The 22,626-nt window shown below is 43.7% G+C and overlaps 1 protein-coding gene across 10 annotated transcripts in view; it reads left to right on the forward strand.

Annotated features, from left to right (window-relative positions):
- Window positions 1-19,705, forward strand: part of WNK2 (WNK lysine deficient protein kinase 2) — a 112,408-nt gene extending 92,703 nt beyond the window's left edge. For 7 of the 10 annotated variants that reach the window (XM_040592356.1, XM_040592361.1, XM_040592359.1 and 4 more), the window contains 3 exons: window positions 1,670-1,714; window positions 3,280-3,533; window positions 11,905-14,066. In XM_040592356.1, the coding sequence (XP_040448290.1) occupies window positions 1,670-1,714; window positions 3,280-3,533; window positions 11,905-12,255 (650 nt within the window). In that variant the 3' untranslated portion in view covers window positions 12,256-14,066. Of the gene's footprint in view, window positions 1-1,669; window positions 1,715-3,279; window positions 3,534-11,904; window positions 14,067-19,453 lie in introns of those variants that run through there. The other 3 variants (XM_040592363.1, XM_040592365.1, XM_040592362.1) reach the window with 3 other exon arrangements.
- The last annotated feature ends 2,921 nt before the right edge of the window (window positions 19,706-22,626 follow it).

Consider the following 22,626-nt stretch of genomic DNA (forward strand, 5'->3'; position numbering starts at 1 on the left):
TTGCTACATGCAGAAATGCTGCAGGATAGTTAAGAAAATAGCGTTCTAGTATTACTGCCGCTGATGTTTTCGTAATGGGAGTTGCTAGCTGACTTTGAGATAGGCAAGGTAAGGTATATCTGAGGGGCAAAAATTTAAAAATGCAATGCATATTGTTGAGTTGTAAACGTGACTTTTATTTGCTACCTAGGCTTTGAGATGAGAAACTAAACTTGGTCATGCTTGCATAAGATATTACTGTAGTCATGTCCTTCTGATTTTCCTGGAATAGAAGCCTCATTAAACTCTATGAAATAATAAGAAAAGTCTTTCAAAGCAATCCTTCTGTTCCTCCTCATGTCACCCATATCAAAGCGCAAACATTTCTTGTCCCTTCCCCCCCCCCCCCCCCCCCCCTTTTCTATACTCTCTCTTCCTCAGTCTCTGACTGATGTCTCTGCTTTCTCCTTTGAAGATTCATTCAGAGCCTATGTCAGCCTGGACCTGCAATCTCTTGAGTTTAAAGCTGCATTTCTGGCACAGTAACATAAAATAGCTATACTAGTTTTCTGTAGAGAAAAAGAACATCCATCCTGTATCTTGCTTTTTGCCCCACTCTGATTTTGCTCATGTTTTCAAGTGTTTCTTCACGATAAACTTGCCATGCCCCATGTCAGATACTCATCTCCTCCCATACCATAATGATATTCTTCTTACCAAGTCCAAAATACCTTTCAGGAAATTTGGCACTCAAATAGAAACAGTGCTTATGTCTGGCAAGATCTGACAGTTGAATAGGGTTCTCGGTATGCTTCTGGCACTCTATCTATCCAACAGAATACGTAAAATGGTGATGAAGGATGTAACGAGACAATAGTGAAAAAACCATGTAGTTCGGTTAAATGAAAACTCAGCTACTCTGCTGGATTATTTTTCTGCACTTGGACAAGGCGTAAGGGAAACTCATTCACGGTTGCTTTCAATTAAAGTTCAGAATCTCACATTTAGACACAAATCCTACTAATAAAGTATTTGGAAACAATTGGCCTCAGACCTGCAGAACAATGTATCTTTTTGGACTTGTAAAACAGGACTTTTAGGATTGTTTTACAGTTTGTCTTTGCAGCCAGACTAGCTTGACTTGTTCCTGAAAGCATTTTTGGCCTCCTGTCACAAACTGAATTGACATCATTTCCTGCATAAATAGAGTAGGAATCAAAACCTCTGATTAGGAAGCCAAGGCAATTTGGGGAGGGGATGGGGGTGGGGGAAAGCAACAAACAAACCAAACCAAACGAAACAAAAAAACAACACCCCCCCACCCCCCCAAAAAAAAACCAAACTCAAAAAAAAAAAAAAAACCCAAACAAAACCAAAACAAAAAAACACCAACCAAATCAAAACCAAAAAAACCCAACAGCTACCAAACAAATGCATCTTTAAGTCACGAGACCTTGCTTTTGGCATGCTATGGTACTTTTTCAAAGCTTCTGAATGGCTGCACATTAAAGAAGGGTTTGAGCTGTCCAGTTTTTTAGACTTCCTTTACTCACCTGAACTGCTGACTTTGTCTGTCCTTCTTGCATAATAACTACTTTTTGATTGCTTAAAAGTACAGAAGCTTGTCCGTCAGATTTGTTGTGTTTAGTCTTACCTAATTCTGTATGTCTTGTATTGTTTTACCTTGTAGGGTCCACCTTGAAACGACTATGTCTAGGCAAAGATCACAGTAGTAGTAACTATCCCATTTTTGTTTCTCAGTATTTCCTTCATGGCATGGGTTGTTTTTTCGCTCTTTTTTTTATTAGTTTTTTTTACGAAAAGCTAGTTTAATAAATAGAGCTGATGCACTTGTACTGATATGAAATTAGACTGTATAAATTGTGATACCTGCATAATAATGCATGTGCTGTGATGTCTTGGGAACCACGCATGCTGCAAGACAGTTGTGGTATTCTGTGTGTGTGAGACTGTGCACGCATGCGGCCAGAAAACTGGATTCAGTGTTTGTCTTCCTGAAATACATACCTTTATATGACTGCAGTTCTCTGCTGGAGGAATTTATAGCTTAAAACAATCTCATTCCTGTTGAGCTGCATGAAATATTAAACACTAATTGAAGAGCTTTCCTGTCAAAATACTTACTTTTTTCACCAGTCCCTTTCCCCCAAGCAAAGGAAAAGGAAATGAGCAGTGTTCACTTTGAAGTTATGTTGCAGGTTGAATGCATGATCATTTAAAGGTTATTAACGTATTTTGTATAACCATAGGACTAATTAGTTTACGCGGTTTCATTGGCTGGTAACTGATTAACAGAAAAAAGAAGACTGAATGTTCATGTTTGCTTATATAATAATTTTACTACAGTTCTATGAACTTTTTGCTTGGAGAGATGGTCTTGATTTCAAATCTTTAGCTATATCAAATACGTTAGCTGCAAAGTTACTTTATATTTTCTGCTTAGGTCAAATTCAGGCACCTTCAGTTGCTGTTCCTTGCAGATTTTGCTGTGTCAGACTTGTAGTTACCAACACAAAAGGGAACAGATTATTTTTTTCCCCCTAGCTCTTCTGGAAAGAAGCAAACACTTAAAATTAAATCTGTTAATGTTCTTCCTGCCTGCTTTTATCTATACCAGAAGCTCTGTATCCTTCTCTTTGTCTCAAACTCACACACCCAGTATGTCCTCCTCTCTCCTCTTTCTTCTGTATGTTCATGGTCCTGATGGGATTTTTTTCCCCAAAAAAATACACAGATGGCAGAGTTAAATGGTCCTAACATCCTCGAGAGAGAGATTATGAGTTCTCCCGGAGCCGTTGAGGTGTAGTAGCCAACCCTACTTGCAACCTATATGACAATTACATTTTTCCAGGAGGACAGTAAACTTATGCAAGTAAAATAAATTGTAAATTAATTTTTTTTCATTTGTGTAGTTTTAGTGAATAATACGTCCTGCCTCCCACTCTCTTGTGGTAGTCTCCTCTGGAGAGACTTTGTAAGCCTTAGGATGCCCGTGTTACTGGGACTGCACTCATTTCTTCTCTCAGAGCCATTAATTTCCCTTTGGAGAGAAGTTGTGGGCACAACAGCTCGTGGCTGAGGTAACATAATGCAATAGAAAATATGAATGCATTGAACTTGGACCATTTCTTTAAGCAAAGGTGTTCTGTAGAAAGGTGGGGGTGGGGTTAAAAGTCCGAAAAGCCACCATTTGAATTGCAGTAGATGAAAAATTGTTTGAGCGTCAAAGTGGCGAAGCAGAGATGCCATCATCAACTTTCTTTGTGTGTGATTTTCCAGGATCCTCGACTAACAGTCTGGTAACGTGCCCTGAGCCCCTCCCGCAATCAACCCTGCAGGTTCAGGCCAACAACAGTAACAACAAGAAAGGGACGTTCACAGATGATCTTCACAAACTGGTTGACCAGTGGACAAGCAAAACTGTCGGAGCTGCACAGACAAAACCTTCTTTAAACCAACTGAAGCAGAACCAAAAAAGGCAAGACATGGAGCCAAAGGCTAATCCCATGCAAACACAGAATGAGACATGTGGAGTAAGTGGCACTCCTTGAAGGACGTACCTTTTGCTATGTGTCTGAAAGCCTTTGCAGGACTCAGATGTGGAGGAGGACATAGACTAAAATTACTTCAGATAAATGCTTCCTATAAATGTCCATCTCTCTTCATTAAGTACTAAACCAGATATTATTTTTTTAATTGTCTTTTGGAATAATCTTGAGGGATATATGGGCTGCAATATATATAAAAAAATACATATTTTTAAAGTGCAAACTGCTTATCAACAGCAATATACAGCAATACTCATACTGTTAACCATACATTGCTCAACTTAAGTTTTAACTATTACTGAAACTTTCTTCTTTTAGATATTTAATAGTAATCTTCCTTAGGCAGAATGCAGTAGCTGGGCTGGTGGCTTGGTGGTAGTGAGCCTTTGCTTTGGTGGCGATGGAGGGCGTCCTGCACCGAGACAGGGGACGGCTGGGTGTGTTTCTGGCCCTTGCTTGCTGTACTGGGCGTCTCTGAGGCGCTCTGCCTCGTGGAAATGCTGTCTCTAGAAATGCTGTGAGAGTAAACTACAACAAAATGGCAATTGGAAGTGCCCCCATTCATCCCCTCCTATTTTCAGTAGCAGGAAAAAAAATGTGATGTGCATTTGTGCCTGCGCTCAGTGCTTGTTTTCATGGCCAAGCGATGATGCGGAGACAGGCACAACAATGAATGAAGATGTATTCAGAATCCCAGTTTACCAGTCTGTCCCGCCCTGGTCTGGGTTTCCAGACCTGTTTTTCACAGTTGGATGATTCTTTGACCAATAGTTTTTGCTGGATTAATGTTTTTTGGATGACCAGCAATTGAGCCAAAGTAGAAGAAAATAAATTAATTTTAAAAACAAAGAAATTGTGAAAATAAAACCAGTGAGGGACTGCTTTGTAATACCTTAAAAGCAAGACAGCTGGATCTGGATGGTAGACCCTTTTGGGCATGTAGAACGAGAGAAAACTTTTATGCAGCAGTAGTATCTCTGTAGTTATTTGTGAGGTGAGACGTGTCAAAGCAGGAACCGCACTAAGGTGTCTGCTTTGGTACCTGCTCGGGTTTGAAGTGAGTAGGATCACTGACTTCACAAGAAAAAACATTTGTGCAAATTTATTAAGCAATTTTATGACAATTTTTAGTTGTCGTAAATGAACAAAAAACCAGAGTAAATAATCCTTCTGCGTAGTGATGCTTTAACCAGTGTAAACCTGTTCTGGAGTAACAGCAACATCTACTTAAGACCCTAATAGCTCTTGTAAGTCAAAGGAGGTGCCAGTAAACACAAACTGAAGATTTTGAAAAAGTGATGGTAAAGGCACAAATTTTGTTCTGTTAAGTCACTTCTTACTCTTTTGATGTGCGTTTTGCAGCTTGATGTCTTTCCCTCAAGACTGGTGCGATGGGGATGTTTTGCCCACTTGTAACGCTGGAAGAGAGTGGTTATGTTGCTTATTTAAATCACCCGTCAACATCAATTTGGGGTTCATTTTACCGTCTGCAGTCTTGGCGTCTCTGTTTCAAAGCCTGTGGAGAAGGCAGAGTGTTACTGTGGGAGGAACAGGCACGTTTCTGTCTCAGTACGCTGATCTTGGAGGGTTTATTTCTTTCTAGAACGTGGCAGTTGTCCCAGGGAGTTAACAAGGCTGATTGAAGTCTTTTAGAAGTAGCTACCAAGAGCACAGAGAGGTTGGGATTCCCTGTTCTTCATTTCACATCCTTCCTTGTTGCCTGCTGTTGGAGACCTTGCGAGCCCCGTGTCTGCTTGCGCTCGGTGGTTTTGTGCATAAAGTCCTTGCAGGGCAGTGTGGGCTGCAGAAGAGATGCAAGGGTAGATGGTAAATATTCCTAGTGTGGTTATTGTTGGGGTATTTTGGCCACAAAGGCGGCACCTCATGCCACAGATGATAGAAAACGAGGCAGGGGATATGATTTAAAACACTTTTACAAGGATTGTTTTGGGAGTCGAGCATCGTTCCGCTGTTTGTATTTTTTTTAAATTCACCCTAAAGGGGAAACTGGAGTTAAAGAAGGAGAAGGCTTTGAGATGCTGGGAGAAAAACAGCCAGAAGGATATTGTGTGAAGGGGTCCTTAGTCTGGACACCAGCAACCCATACAGCAGTGCTTGGAGTGATGAGTTACGTGGAGAAATACTATACCTCCGCTGAGTCACCACGGAGTCCAGCTTTGAAAATGGTATTGAAAAGACAAGAACTCAGGAAATCGCATAAAGGATGGGAAAAATAGCTTTCTAATAGGGAGTATATAAAGCTTGGGCTGTACTTCTTCAGTCCATCTGTTAACACCATCTTTTTGTCATCTTTTTGATCAAATACAAAAATGCATTTGCGAAAAAAGAATAAGGAGCGTTAAACAGATTTCCAGCCTGTCAGAGAAAGTTATAATAATGTTTTATGTTGGAAATAAAAGCTAGATAAATTGGAAACATGGTGAATTCTTATGCTTTTTTTTTTTTTTTGACAGGAACAAACGAGCAGGAAACTGTTAGGGCAGGTTGTCTCCCACCTTCAGACTGGGGGGTTTGGGAGAAGCCGCTGTTGGTCCCGTGCGGTGATGGGAGGCGAGGAGCAGGAAGGAGGCTCTATTTGTACCTTCAGTTCTAAGTCAAAGTTGTCTCTGGAGGTTGTTGGGCAGCAAGTTGTCTCGTGGAAGGGTTTTTTAAACAGGGCTAGGAGTGAGTTGGCCCCTGGTGCTCTGTTGGTTATAGGTCCCCTGGGATTAGCACCACACAGAGCTCTTGTATGTGACACAGAAGCCACGTAGGCGAGGAGCATCCTCCTGGGGTGGAAATGTAGGATGTCTGATATACAAGGTATGACAAAGAAGGCGTCTAAACCAAATGGCCCTTTCTACCCTGTGTCTGGGGGTTTGTTTGGTCTCTAGGCTGAAGGAAAACTGCGCCAACCCCTTAGTGATTAAGGGTAAAGTTTATTTTTTAATTCATTATTTTCTCTTACTGTTCACCCACTGTTGTTAATGTGCAGGCTAGTTGTGTGGCCCTCTTCAAGTCTTCTCTTTCACCCTGGGAACAGAGGACTAACTCCCCCAAGTTGTCTTTTTTCCTGAGATGCTTCTACCACCATCGGCAAGTTTCGCTGTGTGAAAACAATAGATTATTGGTATCTTTGTTGTTGTTGTAACTAAGTGAAAGCTACTCTTTAAGGTTGGAAATCAGCTCAGAAGAGGAAATTGGTGGTGTGTTTTATTAATAAGAGTTGTGGATTTGATTTTCATTCTCTTTCTCATCAGAAGTGTAGAAAGCAATGAAATAGTTGGCATGCAAAGGAAGACTTTAAATTCTGCTGTGTTTCGGTGGAAGTTGTCTGTCAGTTTGGCTGCACATCCTGATTGATATGTATTAAAGTTTGTGGGGGAACCTTCAGGCATCCAGTTATGTCACAGAGCACTGAAATACTCCTTTTCAATGTTTTATTTAAACATGAAAATACACGTAGATTCTTATCATGAGTGATTTAAAATGTAATAGGAGATATTAGAAAGAACTGAAGTCAAACTACTTGGTAACAGTTATTTCTCTCATGCTCATCTGTGTTGAAGACATGATGAAATAATCCTTTTTTTTTTACAGGTAATTGTGGTTACTGCCAGTCAAGGAATACGCTTAGAAACATGAGCTGCCTTGTATGTAGAGAGTACTGAATATTGTGTAGTTAAAGGTGCTACTTGAAGATGCCTGGGAATAAAGGGCTTACCAAAAATGCTTTCTATTTTTGATACACTTACGTAGCTCCATGGGTTTAAAAAAAAAAAAAAAACTAAACAAAAACAAAAAAACTCCAACAAACTACTACTCAAAAAAGAGCTGTAAACATGTTCTCAGTCCATAATAAGGCTGTTTCTGTGAACATGCAGCTCTGTGTCAGTTGGTGACGTGTGCTGGGGCTGAGACACCATCAGTAATAGCTGCACATCTGTTTGCATTTAGTACATCTTGATTTTAATGAGCTGGCTGCCTGGGAAGCAGGCTTTCTGGAGATAGCCGCAGATGGGAAAATGGAGTGGAAGGACTATTAACACCTTTCACTGTGTCTTCTGTCTCTATTGGATTGGAAGAATAACAGAAAATAGGATGAATCTGTGTTCGAAGCTATTCAGCACTGCCTTCTTGGTCCGAATAGCAGAACAGCTTTCCAGAAAAGTGGAAGAGCACAAACGTAAATCTTCAGTAGCACCTAATAACTGTGAGTTTTCAGCAAAAAGGAAGAAGATGGAAAAAAAAAAAAAAATCCCAAAAGTTTTAGCCTCCTTGCCCTGCTCATGTTGGCAGCCAGCTCTAACCCTGTCCTGTGATTCAGTTCTGTTTCAATGGTAGTTGGACTATACAGAAGTAGCGCTAGTAAGGCAGCCATCAAAATGTAGCTGGAAGAAAAATCTAAATTCTGCATTTTCAGAATGGGTTGTGATAGTTACGGTCAGCTTTCACAGCAGAATTACCCGGCTTCATCTGTTCTAATGTAAAAGCATAAATATTTATGGTGTTTGTAAGTCAAACAAAACTCTTAGCTATATATTTTCACAGCTCACAGTATATATACATACAGCTGAAGTGGCGCTTTAGAGCTTGTTCAGTAAAGTGTGAGAACAAGGTAGAGAATTTAAAAAAAAGTCTAAAGAACAGGTGTTTTTTTCTGAACTGCCATAACTTTTGTCCAGTGGGGTTTGTTTAATTTTTACCCATGTCTTTGCGTATGCATTGCTCTTGTTTTCTAAATGAGTGTGTGTGGGTGTCAGGGGGAGCGGGGGTCAGCGGTGGCCAGGGAAGGGCTGGCAGCAGAAGGCAGGTGTTTGGGGAGGCAGGAGCAAGAGGTGGCTCTTACCCAGCAGGGATTTGTACCAGCCCTCGGAGCCGAGGTTTATTAGTGCAGGGAGGCTTTGGCAAGTGTAGGAGAGGCAGCAGCACGAGCAGAGGTGTGAAGGCTGCAGGCAGAGATGCTGCCATAGGTGTTTGTGCAGTAAGTATATTGCTTCTATAGAGGAAGCTAAATGAGATGCAGAGGGAAAGAGGAAGGGGGGAATTTCACTTCCTCCTTATATAATATTAGGATACATTTTAGGATGTTGACTCGGTCTCCCCTCCAAAAAGAAAAAAGTTCCCTATTAAATATCTCTAGCAGACAGACTTGTTCACACGGTGATGACAGACCTAAATTTTGCAGCATGTTTGTAAAATTAATTGTTTGAGACTGTGTCTACCTCATCAGCCTGCTTAAGGCCCAGGCAGCTGACATTACTGGGCTCTAGACAGGCAGCAGAACAAACAGAAGTAAATTAGTATTGTAATATTAAAAGTGAAGTAATGCCATCCATAGGTGGCTAAGTCGCATAATCAATCTCATTCCTCATTACTGTTGTTGCATCGTCTAAAGCTGAGTCGGGAGGGGAAGAGGCCACTTCAGCTTTACACTGCTGCGGGAGGATTAGAGTATTTTAAAACTCAGCTGCTTGTCCTGTATGGCTGCAGGCTGTGGCTATAAAGATCTTTGGTTTTTCTGTGGTCTCTAAACATTAGTTGCTTGAGCCTGATGCAGGAGTCTGGCATTGTACCACTTGTTTTCAATTCCCGAGCTAACTTCAGTATGAAAGAAACAATGTGTACCCATGTCTTCAAGCTGTGGGTAGAATGCCGAAGCCCAGAAGATGCACTGGAAGCTGAAGCCCTGTCACCACTAGGACACAGCGTGCTGTACTTGATGTACATTTTGGAATCGGCAGCTTGTGCCAGAACTGGCACTTTTTGAACAAACTTGCAAAAACGACAAGGCAGTAGCTGAGGAGAGAGGTCACCTGGGCAAGCAGGGAGCTATGGATAAAAAATGTGTCCTTTTGGCACAGAACTGGCCAGCTCATGAGCGACAGGAGAACTTAGGGGCTGACAGCTTCATTTGTGAGCTTCAGCCCCTCGGCATCCATAGGGTTTGTGCTCAGGGGTGAAACACCCTTACCGCTGACAAGGCACGCGGCTGTGCCAGGCATCTCAGGGGCTTCCTTGGGTGTACCTCTGTTAAAATACCAGCCTGATTGAAATGCTGAGCTAGTTCAGTGTACAGCTGTGACCTTGACCCCAGTGTAGGTACGCACCTTGTTCATCCCTGCGTGAATGTCCATCTGCTTCTCTTTGAATTGATCAGCAAAGTTAACTTGGAGCCTCATGGCTTTCCTACAGCGAGAAATCCGTAGCTCCTTGTGCTGTTTTGAGGACCATTCTGCTGCATTTTGATTTTGGTGTTTCAGTCAGCATCTACATGCAGGAAGAAACAGATTGCTTTGGCCTCCACTGGTGTTGAGTCACCATAGCTGCTTACAAGATGATAGTTAGAAAATGGCTTTGACCGAGAGACTTCTGTCCAGGGGAAGAGGCGAGAGCTAGATGTCTTGTTGCCTCTTTAAGGATGTGTTTTGCTCCCTCGAGGCATGTGACGAAGGTAGAGGAAGCAACTTTAAATCATTATCGTGCATTTGTCACAATATTAACAGGTTTTAGCAAGTGTGTGTAATGGCTGGTTTTGGAGCATGATGCAGTTTTGTTCCTGGCTGCACATATGTAGCCTCAAATACAGCTGCTGCTTACTGAGTAGTTTAGTTGAGCATGAAAAAGTCAAGAAGCACGTATCAGGTCAAGGTAGATTTCTCGGTATTTTAGAAGAACTGAAAACAAGCTTTTTCAGGTTAAAATTTCTGAATAGGACCACTTGCTAAATGTCACCGTCTGTTTTCAGTGCTACTGTATCCCTTGCCTGTATAAGGCACGACCTGTTTTGGTTAGGTATGTTTACAGGCATCCACTGTCATCCACTCACAGTTGTCTAGTTTTGGGGAAACCGTCATTTTGAGGATGTTGAAACATGTGTCTAATAATTACTTAAGTCTTCAGGTTTAAACCATCCTTAGTTCCTCTGTTTGTTGTTCTTCGTGATTTGCTGTTAATTTTGGTGGATTTCTATACATTAATAATGTTAAATTAATTTTACCAAAACAGGTATTTCTCTTAGTTCGGTGGTCGCCATTAGATTCAGGTTTCAGATTAGAACTGGAAACAGGGAAAATTTGCTTGGGAGTACAGGGTAATACCCCAAAGCAGTAAACCTCAGAGCGACATTGCCATTTTTATTTCTAAAGCAGGAGAGACACTAAAATCAGAAACAGAAGTGTTTCACACCATCTTATACATACTTTTTTTTCTGCTGAAATTTCACCTTCATACCAATTTTATCAATTTAATGTGAAATACCAAATTAACAGGAGATGCCTGGACTTAAATACTACGCTTTTTTTTATGTGCCATGAATAGGTGCTGGTATGGTGGGAACATGGCAGGGAGTTACAAATTCTGTGAATTTAAAAATGTAATGAAACGCTGTGGATGCCATCGGCAGAGAGAGCGGGCAGCGTTCGGGTAACTGTTGTTTCCATGGCACTGTGCATGATGGAGCATATAACTTGGGAAGCTCCTCCATCCTCCTGTTTAGGAAGGAGAGCTCTTTCTCTGCCCCTTACGTACAAAACCAGAATAACTGAAGTGGAAGTTAATTTTAGCAAATTATCTGGAATTGGCTCTGGCAGGCCCTGAGGCAGGAGCAGCTCCTGCGGTGTCCTTGCTGGTTTAGCTCGCCTGATCTCAGCCACCACCAGTGCTGGGTATTGAACTGCTGTGGCAAATCTCTTTCTGTTCTTTGCTACCCTTGCTGCAGTGAGGCTGGATGAAACAACTTTTTACAGAAATATGTGCTAGAATCTTTTAAACCTGTTCTGATGATGGCTCTAAGTATCTGAATTCTGGGTTAATTCTGCATTTGTTTTAATTTATTTACTTCTATGCACAAGAGCAAGCATAAAAGGTGCTCGAGTTTCTTTGGACATTCAAGGTTTTTTTGTGGGGTTTTTTGTGGTGTTCAGTTATCACTTGTTTAGTGATGTTTCCTGCCTCCTTAAATAGTAAGGTTGTATTCAGACACCTTTCCTCTCCTCCCCATGTCAATCTTTGCTATTCATTTCCTATTTTTTTCTCTTAAAAAAAAAAAAAAAAAAAAAACACCAAACCCACCCACCCTCCCCCCCCCCCCAAAAAAAAAAGGGGGAAAAAAACCCAAAACAAAACAAGTCCCCCCGCCCCAAGCTCTGAGGATGCTGTACCCCGGCAGCTCCCTTGCAGGTGCCCCCCCGGCGTGGGCAGGGATGCTGCCGGTGGCAGGGGCCAGGATGCTGCGGGGAGCAGCACTGCCACCATCCTGGCACGGACACGCGTGCCTCGGTGTAATGGTGCTGCCTGTGGCAGGTGGGGAGAGAGGAGCTCGCTAGCGATGCTTTTTGTATCTTTCTTTTTGTAGGTTAATTCGGTAAGAACGGGACTGGGGAAAAAGTGCGTTGTTCCAGTGTCTTGCCCCATGCCCGCAGCATTAGCTCCCGGAGCTTCACCGTCCCTGCCAGTGCCTATGCCAGGGCCTGCCCTCTCTGGCACAGTGACACCCTATGTGATGCCTCTTTGCCAGTACGGAGGAGTTTTCCCCGCACCCGTTTACGGGCTGCAGTGGTCGGGGCCAGTGGCACCGCCCAGCATCGTTGGAGGTCCGAGCATTGCCCGGTTCTCGCCCCTGGGCAGAACCTGCTTGCAGATGTACCCAGTGCGGCTGCAGCGACCCGCAGCTGAGCCGCCCGGCCCGCACCTGCGGATGACGTAGCGCAGTGGCCTCGCCGTAGGTAACGGCGGTTTCGGCATTGTCACGTGGAGTGTTTGATCTGTAGATGCCATACGTGTTGGACAAGGCGAGGGTCTGGGTCGGGCCCGCTAGCGTACACAGCCATACACTGCATCCAGCAATCACTGTGAAATGGTTTCACAAAAGATAGTTTGTCTGTTACGGCAATATTTGCTTATATTTCATTGCTGAAGACACTTTATTCTGTGTTCTGATGTTTTACACTTGCGATCCTTAAAGTCAATGTACTTGAATTGATGACTAGAAAATTGTACTAACCCCTGCAGGAGTACAGTGCCTTGAATTTCAGCTTTTCAGTTCCAGCTGGAAAGAGATGTAAAATTGTTTGAAAGGTGTATTTTATTTACAATCTGCTTGTGAGTTGAAGTTCTTTTTATTTGCAAAGATATTGAAGGTTTACAGTCAACATTCTTCATCAGTTTCATTCTGCTGTAAATGCTTTTATTTTAATTCAGGGGTTTAATTTTCCGTTCTGGAGCTTTTTAAAAAAAAAAAAAGTAATTGTGAGGTGAGGTTTGTTTGACATGCTGATCAAAAATGTGTTTGTGTTTGTACAACGAGCAGTGAAATACACATTTTAAAATAGGAGCATTTACAGAGTAACCCAAGCAAGTTGTATATAAGGACAGGTAATAGCTTTGGGCAGTGCAATTCATTCTCTTCCCCAGTCTTTGGTAAAGTTCGTGTAGACAGCAACTTATTTTTTGAACAGGCAGGCAAATACTGTTTTCGTCTGGATACGTGGTGAAACAAAGTACGTTTTTGTTCCCCTACTGGGCTTTTGTAATTTACTTACATTACAAATCCATGCATGTTTCGTAAGTGAAGAAATCTAACTGAAACCTTGATTGTAGGAGAACACGTCTCCAGGTTACTGTGAGAACATTGTAAGTACAGCACTTGTGTGTGTCCGGGCTTTGGTTTGGCCACCAAGGTTAAGAATGGTGTTTTGCCACTGACATGCTAGCAGTATTTGTGCTAAAATGGAATAAAAATGTGAAGCTGTTCTTTTTCCTATCTGATACTTCAGTTTTGGAGTCTCACCATCGTTTGAAAATATTTTTTTTAATTTTTTTAATTTTTTTTAATTTTTTTTTTTTTTTTTTTAGTTTTAATTAAGTTTGTGCTCTAGGTGGCATGGACACCTCTCCTGTTTGAAAGTTGCTTTTTGCCCGTTTTACTGTGCATAGAGTCTCCACCTGCACCTCTTGGTCTAAAGGCACAAGGTAACCACTAAAACAGATTTGGTGATGGTAAGTCTCCCCTCGAAAGCGCTAAGGGAGAGCGTTACAGGCACAGGTCATGAGCCACGCGGTCACGTCTGAAGGCACGTTGCTCTGGATTTCTGCTGCGATGACATTTTATACCGTCTTCTGAAGGGCAGAGATGTCTTGTGCTGCCAACCTGTGAATTAATAGTTCTATTGTACTTAGAGCATTATATCTGTCTAAATTATTTTGTTTGTACCCTTTGAATATATTATTCCATCAATTCAGTTAGAATTGAATTTTATAGAGAATTATGCAGAGTCTTCTGCCTGGGCAAAATACTGTAGTAAGAGATTTCTGTTCTCTGTAACATGTATCTTTAATTTGTTTGGGTTTTTTAGATTCATGTCTGTATGCTTCATGAGCAAACATGGAAAATATGTTCTCACACCAGTTTTCCTTCGGCTTGCACTGAATCTTACAGTTTATGTTGCTGTTGCCTGTTGTATAGTCCATCCCTTGTATACTGACAAAGTCAGTGGCACTAAAAAACCCTGAGAAATTGTATAGATTAAAAAGAAGAAAAATAAACATTTTGTGTTTGAAAATTGTGTGAAAAACACAGTGTTTTTCTAAAACGTAGAATTGTGTCAATTCCCAGCTGTTCCGGGTAACTCTGCATTTGTTTTCCAGACTCTTATCCCTTGACTTGTGTAGAAGGAGCAGATGTGGTGCCTCCACAGTTTGTCATGTTCTGCCCATAACTGACACGTCCCACCTTCTGGCAGCTGTAGAAGTGCAGGAGTGCTCTAGAAGTCACGTAGTGCCACCTCGCAGTTTATGTTGCTTGAAATCCCCTGCCCGCTACAATATTGCTGGTGTTCTGCTGCTGCAAAGCAGACCAGGCTGGAACATTAAATGGGTTCCTTTAAGCAGATGGGGTCTGCAGTATCACTGGTGGTACACATGAGGATGCTGGAGTTTGGTAGGTGGTGAAAGAGGCATGTGGACTCTCTCTCCTATGCTGGAAATTGCTAGGGAACTCCTTTGAACTCGATCCCGGCATCATTTAAATGCGAGGAAATGAAGTTATGAAGTTCAGCCCCAGCGCAAGCACCCTCTTGGCGGTCACAGTCACTGGTGTAGACTGCAGGAGAAATTAGGAGCGGACGTGCAGGAAGGGATTTGATACCCCTGCTTCTGTCTTCTGTGCATCTGACCCGTGCAGCTTTGCTGTCTGTGCTGTGTGTGTTTGAAAGCCTGTGACCTGTGCTGCAGCTCGGGGGGAGCTGCTGCCAGACCGGTGTTGCACTGCGTGCCCGGCAGAGCCGGCGACGGGCAGCCCGGCTGAGCCCAGCTTCCATGCAGCTCCCAAGTTTCTAGTGGGTCTGTTCCAAACTATTGCATCTGGCACGGGCGCCCAATAATGGCTCAGAGATTACTGTTTGCATTTCGAGTATTCATGCTTTTGGTTTTCTGATAGCTGTCTTGGCTGCAATTCTTCTGACTTAACTGCAAGCTATTGTTTTGTTGCCCCCCATCATGTCAAAGGGTGCTTTGACCCTCCGTGACAATTATGGAAATGACATGAGATGAAAATAAACGGGACAACTTGAACAAAGGAGCGAGAGGGACCTGAGCAGTCGATGCTACACCATCGAGGTGGGGGGTCTGTACTCAAACAGACATTCACCTGCAGATCCCAGAACTGAACTGATTTTATTCCTGACTCTGAGTATTGCTTTGATGTGCAGCAAACAGGGGTCAAGCCTGCTGGGCAGAATTCCTCGCCTTGCTGGTGGCAGGCCTGCAGCCCTGTCCTGCAGCTCTGCCGTCTCCCGACGTTCCCGGCGCAGCCCTGCAAGGATGCGTGTGAAGGCAGCTCAGATCCTTAGCTTGAAATACGAGGTTTCAACGAGGGAGCTCACAGGTCCCATGGTTTTTGATCTTTTGGAAGTTGTAGAAACTTAATAGAAATATTGAGAGGATGTTTTAAACTGTCAAGTCACACATGCAGTAGTTGGAAAATGCCAGATTAATTTTGCCCGTATGCCGTTGATGTGGCTCTCCGATGGCCGTACATCACGATGGAGTATGTAAATGCATGATGGTGCCCTGTCCCCCCGCCGGCGTGCTGGGGATGGGGAAGAGCTGCTGCTGGTGGCGCAGCCACTGCCAATGCCGGGCTGCAAAGGGGCTCAGAGGTGGCAGGGACAGACACGTGAGCAGTTCAAGGTTCTTCTGTAAATCCTGATTCAACCTCCCTGATGCAGATTTTATTCAGAGGAACAATGTAAAATTGGCCCTTGCAGTTTCTGTGTGTGTTTGCCTCTGGTGTTCATTCCACAACTTTAAAGGGGAGATGCTACTTTACTATTACTTTACGCTTATCTCCAAAGTTCTTTTTTGCTCTTTACCGTAGAACTTCTTTACCGTTCGGTATCTGCTGTTGGCAAGTATCAAGGACAAGATGAGGGATTGAATGGGCCAAGTGTGGCAGTCTGTTTGCTCCTACATAAGTATTCCTGTTTGGGAATGGGGTGCTCTCGTGCTACGTGGCAGTATTTCTGAAATGAACTTCATAATCAAGTTGCAGGTTTTACCATTTGGTATTTGTGGAAGGAAATCAGTAATACTTTTGAATTAGTCATTAGTTTAACTTGACTTTGTCAATGGTTGAATAGTTGTTCTTTCCCATCAAGCTGCTGCTTTTGTGTGTGTGTGCGTGTGGTTCCAGCACGCTATTTTCAATTCTGAGAACATTCCAGGTTTTTCCAGGCAAGCCCCATGGACTTAGTGCTTGGTGTGTCTGTGTCAGTATTGTTCAGTTAGCGCCTGGTTGAGCAGGAAAAACATCCGTTGTCCTACATTCTTTGGAAGTTTTCTTTGGGGAGGTGTAGTCAGAATTTTTCCTTCTGAAATGATGTGACCTCAGCATTGCTTTCCCTGTTGTCGTCTCCCTAATTAAGCAAAGGGTTTGTGTCTTTTTGAGTAAGACTGATATCTCGGGTGTTAGCCAGTATGGCAAAAACCTCCCTGGTTTTCTGCCTTGCTGCCGACGAGCCCCCACCTGAGTTTTCAACAGATGCTGTTGAAAGTGTTGGCTTGGAGGCAGAGATCACACATTAAATAGTTCATGACTGTTGTTTAATACCTCGGTAACATTTCCTTGCACTCTCTGGTTCCTTGTTTCCCCTTCTCAGCCCCCAGTTTCTGGTGATTTCATGGAGGATGGTTGTGCTGGAGAAGTTTGTGGTTGCTGAAGATGAGCAAGGTGTCCTTGCAGAGTTTATGAGCAGGGAGTTCGCGTGCTCTTTGCTGCCACAGATGGATGAATATCTTGCTGTGGGAGTGAATGTATAAAACAGCAAAACCATAATCACATGTAATGTCTTGCTATGGTTATTTGATTGTATATCGATTGCATCCTTGAGGAGCATTTCGTTGGTCTGTGGTGGTGGCCGGTGGCTGGCTGGCACTTTGGCGGGCTGAGCTTCAGTGGAGTGTTTGGGCAAGCTGCCTGGCATGCTGAGCCTTGTGGTGGTTCTCCTGAAGAAACCCAGTAAATACAATTATTGTTCTGTTCATGTAATACTAAAATGAACTGTTGATCAGATGGGAATTGTGTTGGTTTATACATGTCGGTGACACTTGACTGGGACAATACTTGCTCTTTCAGGTAGACCTGTTTGTGGAGCCGTCCCTGCAGATGCAGCGGGAAGGTGATGTTCCAGCCCTGACCATGCCGGTTCTTTTATTAATGCAGATAAGCTCCAGAAATGCAACATAATAAAATGGATTTTAGGAGCTGTCAGGTTACAGATTCTGCATTATGAAAGAATTTGTTGCTCAGAGCGATTTGGATGTGCTGTGATGCTGATGTTAGCTGTGCTGGTAAATAGATTTCTTATAACTGATTCATTTGAAAGTCAAGGTTATACCAGGAGGCAGCGAGTTTTGTAAACTATATGGTCCTTTCTGCTCTTTTTTGAGTGGTAGTTGTAGTGTACTATGAAGGTTGTTGATATAAACACTTGGAATTATATTTGACTATAAAACTTCTCCCCTGAAATAACTTTCACATGAAGAGTTCAGAGGCTGTGTAATTCCAGCCCTCAGTCTCACACACAAAGCCTCAGGAAGCTTTAGGTTTTGCTTGGTAACTGTGGAGATGCTATGCATAGGAGATGACCTACGATTTTGATAAAGTAGCTGTTATAATGGTGAAATTCTTGTGACAACTTCTTGGTTTTTCAAAGTCTGGCAAGCAGGGGAAGCTTGGGTTAATTTCTTTTGATGTAGTGCCACTGGATGGGTTTACGGCGCTTGTTTAGCCTGTGCACATTTAGCAAGGCAGAAGGAGAGGTTAGGATATTTATTTTTTTTCCCTAGGAAAGGGGAAGATCCCCATACTTTGCTGTTCATTATTGGGGTAGCCAGGTGCCAGTCCTTCACAAATAGGTGTTCTTTAGGTCTGACATAAGCATTCACTCATGTGTTGTTTTTTTTAATTACTTTGCAAGAAAGGTAGAAACTTCCTCAGCATCCAATTTTTGTTTATCAGGCTAGACGGGCTATACCGAGTGTCTTTCTCCCCGTTGGTGAGCAGCTACACGACCTGCCATCGCTGCCTTTTTTCCCGTAGTTCTCCCCAGCACTGAGAAAATTTTCAGTGTGACTCGAGTTCACTGATCTCGTCGGTGCTGTTGGCTGTTTTTGAAACTTCCAACTGACTTCAGGAGGTCGTTGTCCTTGGGACGTGGCCTGAGCATCTGAGGGTGTTTGTATTGAAGAGCCAGGCACCTGGAGAGCTTGCTCTGGTGTTGGCTTTGTGGCTGACCTGCAGCGTAACCCTGGGTCAGGCCCACTGCAGGCTTAAGGGTTTTTCCCTGTTACCTGGAGATAGTGAATTTTGTCTTGGTATCCTGGATGAGCTTCTGTGCCAAATGCTGGTTATCGATAGCAAGCTGATGTTGGGAATGGTGGTGGATCTGCAGAACTGATGTTGATTGGAAGCTTGGGCAGGAATTACAATCAAGACAGGATTTTGCTTCCTTTAAAAGCAGGCAGAGCAAGAAACATGAGAGGGAGAAAATTGGGACCGCATTTGATAAAAGAAAAGCCTAAACCACAGGGACCCGCCAGGAGCTATGCCAGACACAGTATCTGCTTGCACAGTGTGCTTTGCCCTGCTGTCCCTCGCCTTCCCGGCTGTTCTAAAAGCCTCGCTGCGTTTTTTATGAAAGTATTTAGCACACTGTCCGCGATGTAAAACTCGTATATGCTTGCAATCCAGTAACAGTATGCATGTTTCTGTACGTAGAGTGAAAAGTGCATGTCACCGTGAGCATGTCACCGTGAGCATGTCACCAGTGGAGCCGATGCATACCGGCGGGGCACACGGTGGCTCCCTGTGTTGCTACTGCTTCATCCTTGTGCTGTGCTGTGTTCTCAGCTCCCTCGTTGCATTTTATTCTGTTCCTGTCATTTCAAGCCCTTGGCATCCCTGTACCCTTTCACGTCTGGCCGGCAGTCTTGTCTCGTGGTCTGCGAAGGGTGATGGAGCCTGATGACTCCCATCCCTGCCTGGTGTTCTGCTGGTATGGGCATGGCATCCCTGCTTCCTATAGAGTCCCATAAACTGAGACAAGCGCTGGGCGTCTTTGCTGCCTCCCAGGAGACCAGCTCTTCCCCTGCGGGAACTGGGGCTCCAGTCTGAGTGACTCCACAAGGTGCTTAAGGTTTTGCCACCAACATAAACACGCCACAGGTGACGTGTTTAACAGAGGATTTTGGTTTCTGTTTCCCTGCGGTACCCAAAATACACACAGTGCCTGGCACACTCTGGCAGAAGCATCTTCTGTGCACTGTGGGCCCACGATGGGTGGCCCGTTGGGTTTTGTTTGGGTTTTCGTATATGTGAAATCCATATATGGATTTTTTTTTTTTAGATTCTGAAAATGAGATCGTCAGCGACTGACGCGTGGCCCCCTCAGCTACGGTGCCAAGCGCGAGGCCCTGCCACGGCTAAGGAGGAGGAAGAGGAAGATGGGAAGTGATTTATCATGTGTGAGAAATTCTGTGCTGTTCTGGTCCATTCAACGCAATTTTGTAACTTCTTTCTAATCATTTTTTTATTTATAGTTGGAAATACAAAAATGTTATGCAAAAAAAAATAAAGGAGAATTATTTTGGGGGAAAAGGATTTTGTTCCAAATTGTTCCCTTCTGTTGTGAGCCAGGTTCCCGTGAGCAGCGGCTGGAGAAGAGGGAGGAGGAGGAGGAGGAGGCACTCCTTCAAATACTTTTTGTTTTACACAATTAATTGTAATTCAAGTAATTTTCAAAAAGATGATCTAGGCCCATGTGTTCAAATTCTAGTACAAAGAAGATAAGTTACAATTCGATTTAAATTTCTCACAGTTCTTTTTGTAAAGATTATACTCTATTTTAAATCCGTTTAAATCGAGTAAAGAAACCTACAGAGACTTCACTGGAGAGTAAGTTTGTACTTGTCACTTCCCTTTTTACCTCTTTCTTTTTCTTATAGACCGGCCGCATTTTCTTGCCAGAGTTAAATACAGTTCTCGAGTCACTTCTGATTTTAAATGTAAGACTAAAATCCTTCTACAGATGAGTCGGTAATTGGAGCAATTTTTAAAACACTTTAAAGTGCCTTCAACAAGCTAAAATTATGTAGTGGGAGATTTCTTTTTCTTGATTCACTGACGATGGGTTTGAACTGTCTCCTGGGTTGAGGTGGTGTGCAGAGTAGTTTGTAGCAATAATCTCATGAGTAATCGTTTATTATAAAGGACTACTCAACTTTTTTTTTTTTTTTTAGAAAGATGGGGTTTAGCACTGTTCCTAAGGAGTGGGAAAGAGTGCTGCTCTTGCTGTTATGTTACGTTTGGGCCCCAAACTCTTCCAGCCCTCTGCTGCTGTGCTACGTGCCCAAGGACCTTGGTTGCTTCCCCCTTAGTTGCAGACCACGACATTCTGACCTTTTCACTCTTGTTTTTGATACTGCAGAAATAAGAATTTCTATTTGCCCCTAAACCTTTCAGTACCATCCTTTCTCGCAGCTGGAGCCTGGCGTATTGTTTTGTTGTTACCTGCCATGTCTGTCTCTTCCAAATCTCAGTTCTAAATAATAAATCTTATTTTGATGCCATTGTTCCCTATTTCCTTTCCACCTCGGCTTCTCTTGCCCATCAGCAAGGGTGATGAGAGCACAGTGGATTTAGATCTATTGCCGAAGTTCAGGAGCCCTGAAGCAAAGAACCTTTCAAACACTGTAAATTCAGAGTTTTGAAGCTGCAGAGCCAAAATACATGTATTTGTGTTAACTTCGTGCTTCTCTGGGGTGACTCCTGTCCTGTTCCCATCTGCAGAAGTGGGACTGCATGAAAGCAGGGGCTAGGTAAGTGGTAAAAGCTGTTGCTAAATTGTTGCTTGCCTTGGGTTTTTCTGCTTGTAGGAGGGACTGGATCTGTCTGCCTTAACGTGTAGGAGATGTGGGGTCCAACCAAGTGCTACACCTTTCATTTTCTTTTTTGGTTGCTGTCATCTCTGCCTTGGCTGTGAGTGCACCTCCCTCCCCTGCCAGTCCTGCATGGTGCTGGGTACCGGGGACAAGGGTGTCATGTCCCTGATGTGCTTCTCCAGGGATGAGTCACTATTCCAGTGATCATGGCAACAAAACACTGTGCCCTCACCTGAGATTTTTATTCCCTAAAAGTTTAGAAGGCTGCTTTCTCCAGGGAAATGCCCCACTGGGTCTCCTGGGGTCTGGGTCACCTTCAGCATGGGCAGCCTTCATCAGTTTTTCTGATGCCTGACCCTCTTTGCTCCTCTTGCAGACCCTTGGCCACCTCCATGGCCTCAGCTCTGGCTGCAGGAAGCCAGTGGGCCTCCATCTCCAGATAAGTATTTTGAAAATAATTTGTTAATGTTCAGATTAAATATAAGGATTAGTATCAGAATTAAAGATCAGGAATGGAAATTGTGACCACCTTGGATGGTGGTCGTTCCTCACCTCTGCCAAGCTCGCCTACCTGTAGGTAATCTCTTCTGCAAAAGACCGCTCCGTTTTCAGGTGTAGCCCACGTTTTTACTGCTGGCACTGTGGTTTGAAATAAAAGCCCTAAGAGGTGCTGAGGGTCCTTGAGCTCCTCCGGTATGAGCCACTGAATGGGATCCTCTGCAGACCGGGGCTGGGCTTTGGTGCTTTTCCTCCCTACCTGCTGTCTCCAGCTTCTCTCTCCCTTGCAGAGCAATAATAAATGTTCTCCTTGATCTGATGCCATGCTAACACTTAGGTTTACAGTTTAATTAGAAATATTTTCTGCTGGCCTTAATCAAAAGCCCAGGGAGGTCAGTATGACCATCACAAGGTTTAACATGGCACGTAAGAGTGAAAAGGAGGAATATGAAGACTGGAGCATTAACTTTGCTCTGAAATGCAGGGCTTAGCCCCTGCTTCCATCAAGGTGCTGACACGTTTGCCCCTGCAGAGCCTGGATGTGCTTGTGGAAGTTTATACCTGCATTAAGATCAGCAGCTGCTGGGGCAGTGTGTGATGGGGACCAGGGATGGGGACTGCGGGGGGACAGCCCTGTCCACCTGCCAGCCAGCAGCAGCCACTGGCCTTTCCGTGGTGAAGCCCCCTGGGTTTGCCCCTGGGGCTGGTGGAAGTGAATTGTTTTCAGCCTCCTTTTTTTGACACGTATGTGGATTTCTTTGCTGAGGTGACGAGATGGGTGAGCTGTGTGTGTTGTACCTGCTGGCTGACCAGAACAGCAGTGCTGAGCAAGGGGCACCTAAAGCAGCTCCCTGAACTGCACCCGTGGATATCTCAAGGCACTGGTGGTGTCTCCAACTCCATTTGTCCACTTGGAGGCACCAGCAGTCTCACCATCTCCTCGGAACATCTCATGTATACTTTCCAGCCTAGAATTACTAATTCTGTGCTGAAACTATTGCAGTGTTCTGGATAGTGTCACTTTGGAGCTCGCCGTTTGTAGCGCTGCTGCTGTTGCCTTGGCTGCTTGGCTCAAGTTCACAGGAAGCCCAGGAGGGTCCTCTGCCATCACTGCTGCAGCTCACGAAATCTCCAACTAATG

Source organism: Falco naumanni, chromosome 4, assembly GCF_017639655.2.
Source record: "Falco naumanni isolate bFalNau1 chromosome 4, bFalNau1.pat, whole genome shotgun sequence".
Lineage (NCBI taxonomy): Eukaryota > Metazoa > Chordata > Aves > Falconiformes > Falconidae > Falco > Falco naumanni.